This window comes from Brassica oleracea, chromosome C6, assembly GCF_000695525.1.
Source record: "Brassica oleracea var. oleracea cultivar TO1000 chromosome C6, BOL, whole genome shotgun sequence".
In the NCBI taxonomy this organism is placed as follows: domain Eukaryota; kingdom Viridiplantae; phylum Streptophyta; class Magnoliopsida; order Brassicales; family Brassicaceae; genus Brassica; species Brassica oleracea.
This window is the reverse complement of record NC_027753.1, coordinates 34,114,826-34,124,116: the sequence shown is the minus strand read 5'-3', so window position 1 is coordinate 34,124,116 and position 9,291 is coordinate 34,114,826. Positions and strand designations below refer to the sequence as shown.

Genomic DNA, 9,291 nt, shown 5'->3' with positions numbered 1-9,291 from the left:
AAACATAACTTGATGGGTGTCTTAGTGATAGAACCCAGAACCTGGACCAGGACGTGGAGCAGACTCAGCATGGTGACCAGGACGATCAGATCAGTCCAGCTGAGGTTCAGCCATTCCGCCGTACCAGATCAACGGACAGAGCCGTGTACCGGATCGACCCGCGTGCACCCGGACGTGACCTAAGGATGGATCCACGACCTGATGACCGAATCAGCCGAACCACAGGCGTTCTTCCTCGATCCATTCGCCATTTTAGAGCCAACAGTCAAGCCAGAACCCATGATCATCGAGAAGAATCAGATTCCAGACTTAGCATGTCTTTCCTGGCCCGTTTGGGACGTACCGCACGCCCGGATCAGGCTGATCACGACATTTCCAACCACTTTGATGATTTCATGATGATCGATGCTTCCAACTACTCCAAAGGAAGGATACTTAAGCTCTCTGAAGATTTGGGTCGAGCTATCTCTTCATCCGTTCATGGATCATCGACGATCAACCATGCGGGCAGCCTTACGTCCGTCCTGCTCCTTACCGCGGACGACCTGATCACCACAGAATGAACCTGGACATCTTTATGAATCTGGACCAGTCAACATAAGAATCCGCACCTTGACCAGTCTTAGTCAAATTTCGAAATTCTATGTCTTGTTTTCATTCATTTCTATTTTCTATGTTGTCTTTTCCCACAAGTGTCTTTATGTTTCTTTGACTCACAAACCTTATAAGTATGTGATGATCCCTTTAATAAAAATCACATCGATTTTCCTTTGCTTATTTTTGAGTCTTCTCTCATTGTTCTTTGCTTAGAACATTCATACTTCTCTTGGTGAGGTCATCTCCAAACGAACCACTTCGTTGTGTTGGACCGGTGCGTCACATCCGGCAACCTTCGAATCTCTGGTAGTATCTTTGGGCTATTCCGCAACCCTTAGTGTCACCCCTCGATCCATCAGTTCTCAATCCCCTCGAATCTGAGTTCATATCAACCATACCGAAAGAGTGATCCATATTTTGGTTCTATCACTTAGGTTCTCAAAGAGGACATAGACTTATTACCTCTGCTTCATCAGGATCTGCCCAAAACTCACGTAACTGCCGTGCCATTTGAGAAGCATAAAATGATGTCAACGACCTCTGCCAAACTTGCAATTTCTCCTGAAAAGTTTGAGAAGAATAAGTTGCAAGAACACTCACTATGAGAGAAATACATGTAACAGGCTTTGATCACTAATTCCTCGGAGAAACCCATACCAATAAGCTCATCTATGAGCTTAGATTTAGATGAGCAAGCTTCGATGGAGAATTCCATCTCAACAAACTTACCAACCGTCTCATCCATATGAACTACGTTTCTCCAATGTCATCCCAAAAAAAAACGATTCTTGTTTCAGCGTCAAACAAGTTAAAAAGTTTTTAAAACAAGCACTTAACACCAGCTTGTTGAATCGATGTTTCAGACGTGTAATTTTACAGGAGACGATTGGAAGCTATCGATTTCATCATCTGTATTCCAGCTTCCATCATCGTCGTCAGCGGCAGAATCGTTTGCCTGAAGAAAACATCCAAACTTTTTTTTTATCAATTTCCGTACCATTTCATGAGAGATGATTATTCACGTGTTTGTGTGTAATTACCATTTTCTTCGATAAATTTGATACGAGCGGGATCAGTTTGCGAAAGGAAATAGTAAGATGCTTTAGATTCCCAAAGTTCGGTTCATGACCGGTTCAGGTTCTATTGGGTTCTGATCGCGGTTAGTAAATCTTCAAAGAACCGGTACAACCCGATGTACTTTTGGATTCCGGTCCCAATCGGTTCTTCAGTTTTAAAGTACTTGATTTATATATGTTTTGTAACCAAAACATAAGTAAAATCGGTTTTTCGGTTTTAAAATACTTGATTTGTGCATATTTTGTAACCAAACCATAAGTAAAATCCATTCAAAAATAAGAAAAAAAAAACATCAAACAAACGTGATCATTCAAATTCAAATGAAAGGTAAACATAGTTATTGATAGAAAAAAAACAAATAAATGAAAGTATAAAACGAAAAACCAACTTCTCATGAAATGAAAAAAAATATTCAACAAAAACAACACCAAAATCTAAAAATTTCAAGCCTCAACTGACACCTTCAACAATCAACCTTCATGTAATAGATAATTATTTTAGATGTTTAATAATATCTTAGCGTTTTGATCAAAAAAAAAATATCTTAGCGTATCTTGGATACATATTAGGAATTGATATCATGTTTGGTACAAGTTTTTTTTGGGATTTTGAATGTTTCGGGTTCTATCGGATATCCATTTAAGTCTGAGTTTGGTTCGGATAATACTTATATCCCGAAATACCATAAAACAAGATCCATTTGGTATTTATGTCGGGTTCGGATTCATTTTTATCGGATCGGGTTCGGATCGGTTCGGGTTCAGATCGGTTCGGGTTCGGTTTATTTGCTCAGCACTATCTTTTTCTTCTCTCTACTTTGTCAAATACCGAAAATATCGAAATTTTATTTGAAGATAACGGAGAATTTTTTATAACTGAGAATGATGCACGTTATTATTTATCTAGAATTCATTGCGTCTTTTATTATTTAGAACTCAAATTCATTATTTTTGTTTGAAAACAATTTTTATCAAAATCTTGAATAAGTTTTGGAGACAAAACTTTGCACGACTCAATTTGTCGCAAAACCTGATGTTTATTGGTTTTCTTGATACATTCAAACCCTTATTTTTCTCCCTTCCTGAAAACAACCTCATACTCAAGGTTGAGGCTGTAGTGCGTAAACTCCATTTTCATCAACCACTCTTCCAGTGAAGCCTTGTTTTGTTTGAGTAAAAGACGTCATGGCTTTTGTCATAGACGCATAGCTCACATCACAAGTGTTATGAACAAAGGCGAATCTGAATCTAAGACTAGAAGAAAGCAAAGCAAGCAGAACGAATTGAGGCAAATACCCATTTAAAATTTGTATATTATTATACAAATGAATAATTTTACAATTCTTTAAATCAATATTTATATTAGCATCAAAACCAAATTTCATTTCCTTTTTAGAAATACATAATTATCCTTAGAAATAGTAATTTTCCTAAACCTAAAAGACACATACAGATATAACAGGAATCTACTTTGATCGGTTATTGTAAATCTTTAACTTCATGTTGTTAATAAAAGACAAATCAACAACAATAGAGATGGCCATTCCGAATATTCAAAAAACGCTCCCAAGCACTAAAATCGAGACAACCCTCAGATCTGTATCTTCCGGCGCCGGTGACGTTTTTCCTCGCCGGCGTCGGGACTGTCCATCATCTCTCTCCCTCTGCTTCACTTTCAAGTTCTTCTTTCTTACTGTTATGATGTCCACTCTTGCATCCTCTGTTCATCGTTTGGCGCCGCCACCCTCTGTTCAGATCTTCGTGGTCTCAGGGCCTTGGCTCGAGCCAACCGGATCAGTACCTTTTTCTGGGGGTTCCCGGAAAGCCCGGTCAAGTAGCACCGCGGCTCATTCCTATACCATCTCTTTCCACTCGTGTACTCTGCTCTTCAGCAGTCGCAGCCTTTGCTCATCCGCACCCGTAAACAGACTCGAGCCTGACGAAATGCTCCGACAATCCCATTCCTATTCACAGCAACACTTCCTCCTTACCTCTGCTCCCGAGATGGCGTCCAGTGTCAGCGGGGTTCCACATTTAATCCGACGAGCAGTTCAAAAAGCACGAGGTACAATGAGGTTGTGCTTTCCTCTTCACGCCCTCATCATCATTACTCCGTCAGACGTCTATCTTGACTGTTACTCCGGCGAGAGCTTCTGTACTATCAAAGGCTACATCTCTTCTCCGATCTGCCTTGCTGCGCAAACCGTTCACTCCGATGAGACCAGCTTCAGCCCCACCGCGCTCTTCATCTCCTCCACACGTAGCCTCGGCGGCGTACAATTTGGTGACCCAAACCCTAGCAACATAACTATCTGGGCCTGGCCCATTAAGGGTTATAAAAAGGTCAGCCCATTTCTTAGAAGTCTGTCGGTTTCAAAGCCCACATTTGTGTGGGGGAGTTTGGTCATTTGGTCCAACTTGCTAATATTTTTCGGTGGGTTCACTGAAAATATTACCGAAACTGTTGATATGCATACAACGCCTTATCTCTCTTATAAGAAGAGTTTTCGAAGTTTCTATTTACCGGTGGGTTCATCGGGACAATCTACACCACTTTCATCACTATCATACTTCTCTCAGGAGATGCGAGCCGTATTACCCCATGCCTCAGTTACCCCCCAAACACTAAATGGAGGTGTGTATCTTTATCTATAGCCGTTTGTTCATCTTGTGTAGCGGTCCATTCGGGGCCTGAAGATGCAACGGATGTCGTTTCGACGATATTCCGAGGTGCGGATTGGATCTTAACGTCACGATACAAAGTGACTAAATTTCAAGCCTCTAGCACTGCTGTGAGTTTTGCTCTGACGCATTCGAGTCATGCTTAAATTTCAAGCCTCTAGCACTGCTGTGAGTCTTGCTCTGACGCATTCGAGCCATGCTTCGAGTTCGCTGTCATTCTATCTTAGAGGTTTCTCTACTTTTAGCTTGTATGCTTTATTATGTTTCAAAAAAAAACAACAATAGAGATGGCCAACTTTATGGCGTGAAAGGAGCTCTACTGCTCTAGCAAGTGAAAAAAAAACCCTTAAAGTGTAGTATGGTTAAATATAAAGTATTCTTGATATCTTAGAGAGGCACAAAAAGAAGCTGCATGCAACATACAAGTTTGAACGCAACCCATGCAAAAAAAAAGTGATCTACACAAGAGATACTCTACCTCCTCATTCTTGAGGCTTTGCTGCGAACAGCCTCTAGAATCCGGCAGTAATCATAGAACAGTGATGACTGGTCTCCTTCAAGTCCAGTCCTACTAACCCTATTAGCTCCAGCTAGATTGTTACAGGGGCTACCACCTATAACAAGGTCAAACCCTCCGTACTGGTCCATAAGTCCCTCTATCTTATGGTCGTCAAGCTCTTCAACATCTCTAAACTCTATCAGATCACCCCTTTGATTTGTCTGCTCCCAAAAACTCCGGAATATGTTCCTGTTGACTTCTGATATCTCAACAGACACAACTAGCTTCATTGGTATTTGGAGACGGTGAAGTGCTACTTCTCCACCGCCTATGCCAGTGAAGAGTGACAAGACGTTTATGCCTTTTGGGTACAACGGCTTAAGGACAGACAAGTGATAGGCAACAGTATCAACCTAACGGACAAAAAATGATAAGAAAACAAGTTTAGACCAAGATACTTGAATTGAACTGACAAGAGCCTTAGTACCTGAAATGAGTTGCCTAGAGACTTGTAGCGATCCTTTCTGCTTATACCACGAGTATGATTATTTGGGAAACCTAGAAGCCTTTCCATCTCGTATGGTTCCAGAGGGGCAGCTTTGTTCTTACCAACCCAAACCAGGTTCCATTTTTTGCATTGATCTACTATATCTTTCTGCACAGCTGGATCCCTTTCATGTTTTTCAAGACGCTTGCGTATTTTGTTTGTGAGCTGAGCACTGGCGATGCAAGTCAACACACAGTTCAACTTCGTTCTTTTATCCCAAGCAGGCCACCATTTCTTGGTCAAAGGAAACTCTTCTTGTATCGTATAATGTGGTGTGGGTTGTATCTCAAATCTGTTCTTGATTGGAAGGTTGTGAATGTAACCTCTCTTCCTCGCAGCAGCACAAAAGTACAGGGAGTCCACAAATTCAGGTTTGATGTCATACAGATGACTAGACATCGTGGCCCAAACACCTTTGGGTGTCATTGCAACATTCTCGTAGTAGAAATAGGGTGGACCTAGAGCAATATTAGGAATGGGGACTGGCCTATCAGTTATAAGTCCAGGTTCCTTAGGTACACCAAACCCGATCATTGGATTTGGTAGACGGATGAGCTCGTCATCACTGGCAATGTCAGTGTTCAGCCTTCTCCTTCTTGGTGGTGGCTCATTAATTCTTCGCTGCTTCACGCACAATCAAAAGGTCAATTAAAAGGATGAAAAACAACCTAGTATAGTAACATCGTCAAAGAAACATAAATTGATGGATGTCTTAAGTTCTTCAAGAGGACTTAAACTTATTACCTCTTGTTCATCAGAAGCTGCCCAAAACTCATCTAGTTGCCGTGCCATTTGAGCAGCAAAAATGAAGTCAACAACCTCTGCCAAACTTGCAATTTCTCCTGAAAAGTTTGAGGAGATACATGAATAAGTTGCAAGGACACTGATTGCATCTATAAGAGAAAAAGAAAAATTCTGTAATGCATCACGGAAATAAATTAGTAAGAGGTTACCACATCTCTCTAGAGCTATGGAAGCCTCTTTCCTTGGATATCCCATTTTGATCAAATCTTGCAATCTACCATCTTCATGAAAAGAGTGTAACTCGTTCTGTTATTTTCCGAAGTAGAAAAAGAAGACAATGTTATACAGTATCTAAAAATGTAAAATGAGAAACGCATAGAAACTCGAACAATGTGTGTATATACCTCTTCATCTGAGGATGATAGACCTGAGAAAATATTAACGTCATCATTATCATCTGAGAAGTAGTTATTGTTGATGTCCTCATTCTCTGTTTCATGCATTTTCTCTGCCTCCTATGAAACAGTAACAAGCCTTCAATAGGTGACACATTATGTGCATTTATATGTCAAAGATACAAGAATCACAGTATCTACTTACTGCATAACTCAGAAGTACATTTGTTATCTCCTCAAGATTTTCTTCTCCTACATATTATCAAAGACAGTTTCAAGATACCACACTGAAGTTTCCCAATTCCATGGAAAAAGGAGAGTAAGAGACATGTCATTACCATGTTCCTGTATAGCTTTGATCACTAATTCCTCGGAGAAACCCATACCAATAAGCTCGTCTATGACCTTAGATTTAGATGAACTAGCTTCAGAGCTTGTCTGCACACAAAGCACAGAATGGAGTCAAGGAAAAGAAAAGAAACATACAAATAACATAAATAATTCACAGTAAGAAACTTACAGAAATCTTGAAGAGAGTTTCAAGAATCATCAAAGGTTCTGGATTTTCTCCTGCACGTTATTTAAATTTCACTGATTAACAGGCAGCATAAACGCATAACTACGATAACACCAAAAGAATAAATAAATAGTTCTAACCGCCGGTTTCTTCAACCGCTCTACCGATCATTTCGATAGAGAATCCCATCTCAATGAACTTGGCAACCGTCTCATCCATATGAACTACGTTTCTCTAATGTCATACACAAAAACAAACATAAAAATATTCTTTAAAGGAGTTTTTTTCTTCAGAATTCAGAAACAAGGTTGAATTGATACTTTGGATATATAATTTACAGGAGACGATTGGAAGTTATCAATTTCATCATCTGTATTCCAATTTACATCATCGTCATCACCAGCAGAATGTTTTGCCTGAAGAAACATGGAAACTTTTTTTTTATCATTTCCATACCATATCAAGAGTTACAACCTATATATGAAAGATTATTCAGGTGTAACATTACCATTTTCTGCAATAAATTTAATGTATGTATCCTTCATCCAATACACAACAAACCTGCTAAAACAAATAAACAACAAACCTGCTAAACAACATCATATTGTAAGTTTTGGGATATAAACAATGGTCTTTTTGTCTCTAGACTCTAAGGGGAACTTTTTTTTTTTGTGCGACTCTCTAAGAGGAACTTAATTAGTAGTTTCTATATTGAAATCCTAGTCATACATGCAACATTAGCTGCATGGAGCAGGAGCAATGGTCTCTTTGTCTCTAGACTTTCTACTACCCATAAGCGACAACAAGACTCTCAGAATCCAAAGGGAGAATGAAAAAAAAAAACAGATGGAGATTCTGTTCACATGGTTGCATGGCAGCGAGAAGAATCTCTTACCGGAATGTTTGCCTGAGGAGAGGAGCAGATCATCAGCACACCGACACACCGTAAATGATATATCATTTTTTTTTTCTTAAATATCACTTCAAAACCACTCACTCCCCCCCACCGTAAAAACTTGTACAAACATAGTAGTAACACGTCAGTTACTCGGTTGAGTAAAATGCCAAGTAAACATTAGTTGGCAACCCCTCTATAATAGCTTACTATGCCACGTTCACATTAAAAAAAAAAAAAAAAAAAACTTAATCGACATTTGGCCGGTGCTACAACACGAAATGCATCTTTGAGTCAGCACCTTTGACCACAAGGCACTGTCAACAAGCGACGTTAAAGAGGAGAACGATGGTAACTTCAAGGAAGGTGAGTCTTCTATGTTTTAGAACTAACGTTTGCTCTAAGCTCCATTTTAATGGTGGTAACATCCAAAGTTACTTTAGAAAGGTCGAGTCAAGAAGGAAACAACCTCAATGTTTGTCAATTCATGGTGTTGGATTTGACTTTCCATTTCCATCATTTTGAAGCGTTGAGTAAGATGTCATAACTTTACTTGATTGAGTAAAGATGCCAAGATTGGTGTTCAGATGAGTAAAAAAGAAACTTTGACTAAGAGGGTATTTAATGGATCAATAAAAGCAAACCATTTGCAAATCGTCCAAATAGACGTTTCAGATACTAGGTTTTGTATGGTGATACAGATTTGCTGGTACCCAAGTATGGAATATAATGTAAAGAGAGAGACTCGATATTACTACAACCACTGCAAAGCAAGCCTGGTCGCTTATTCTTCTGTAAACTGACTTGTGATATGTTTGTTCATGACTTGATGTTGTCTTTGGCGTCAGCAGCATCGACGATGCCTCCATCATCCTTGGCGTTGTCAGCAGCTGATGCGCTAGCTTGTTGGTCATCCAGAGGTTCGTTGGTGTCAGCCTCAGCGTCTGATTTTCACGAGAGATGCATTGAATGAGTTAAGAGTTGATATATGTCAAAATGAAATCAAGAAAACAAGGTTTGTGTGAATTCATTTATCTAAAAATATGTCACCTTCAGAGTTATCGCCTGAAGATAAGGCCATTCGTCTTGCCCTTGGTTGCTGGTGCGGGGTTGGCTGTTTCGTGAAACAGATAGATATCAAGACAAACAAAGAAACATGTGGAGAACACACAGAAGAAGATGAAAAAAAAAAAGCGAGCTTTAAACTTTTACCTGCAGTTTTGGTCGGAGAGCTTCCAAAGGCCCTTTTGGCTTTTGTCCTTTTTGCTGAATAAAAATGGTAATTCAAGTTATTATCTGCTTCTTCTTCTTATTCTTTTTTTTTTTTTTTTTTTTTTTT

At 39.5% G+C, this 9,291-nt stretch overlaps 2 protein-coding genes across 5 annotated transcripts in view; both read right to left on the bottom strand.

Annotated features, from left to right (window-relative positions):
* Positions 1–4,719: 4,719 nt before the first annotated feature.
* LOC106296958 (DNA (cytosine-5)-methyltransferase DRM1-like) lies at positions 4,720–7,997 on the bottom strand. 3 transcript variants are annotated; one of them, XM_013733220.1, is made up of 12 exons: positions 7,953–7,997; positions 7,566–7,621; positions 7,378–7,473; positions 7,198–7,291; positions 7,061–7,110; positions 6,879–6,978; positions 6,746–6,792; positions 6,550–6,660; positions 6,355–6,451; positions 6,146–6,243; positions 5,342–6,025; positions 4,720–5,267 (listed from the first exon to the last, which is right to left on the bottom strand). In XM_013733220.1, exons 2-12 carry the CDS (start codon positions 7,566–7,568, stop codon positions 4,830–4,832), a joined length of 1,818 nt encoding a protein of 605 aa, XP_013588674.1. In that variant the 5' UTR covers positions 7,569–7,621; positions 7,953–7,997; the 3' UTR covers positions 4,720–4,829. The 3 variants fall into 3 exon arrangements, with proteins under 3 accessions (XP_013588674.1, XP_013588676.1, XP_013588675.1); XM_013733222.1 differs by having other exon boundaries at positions 7,396–7,473; XM_013733221.1 differs by having other exon boundaries at positions 7,566–7,643; positions 7,953–7,991.
* Positions 7,998–8,562: 565 nt separating this feature from the next.
* LOC106298392 overlaps positions 8,563–9,291 on the bottom strand; it is a 1,848-nt gene continuing 1,119 nt past the window's right edge. For both annotated transcript variants that reach the window (XM_013734504.1, XM_013734503.1), the window contains exons 5-7: positions 9,165–9,218; positions 9,003–9,066; positions 8,563–8,896 (exon numbers count right to left, since the gene is read on the bottom strand). In XM_013734504.1, coding sequence (XP_013589958.1) covers positions 8,772–8,896; positions 9,003–9,066; positions 9,165–9,218 — 243 coding nt within the window. In that variant the 3' untranslated portion in view covers positions 8,563–8,771. The remainder of the gene's footprint in view (positions 8,897–9,002; positions 9,067–9,164; positions 9,219–9,291) is intronic.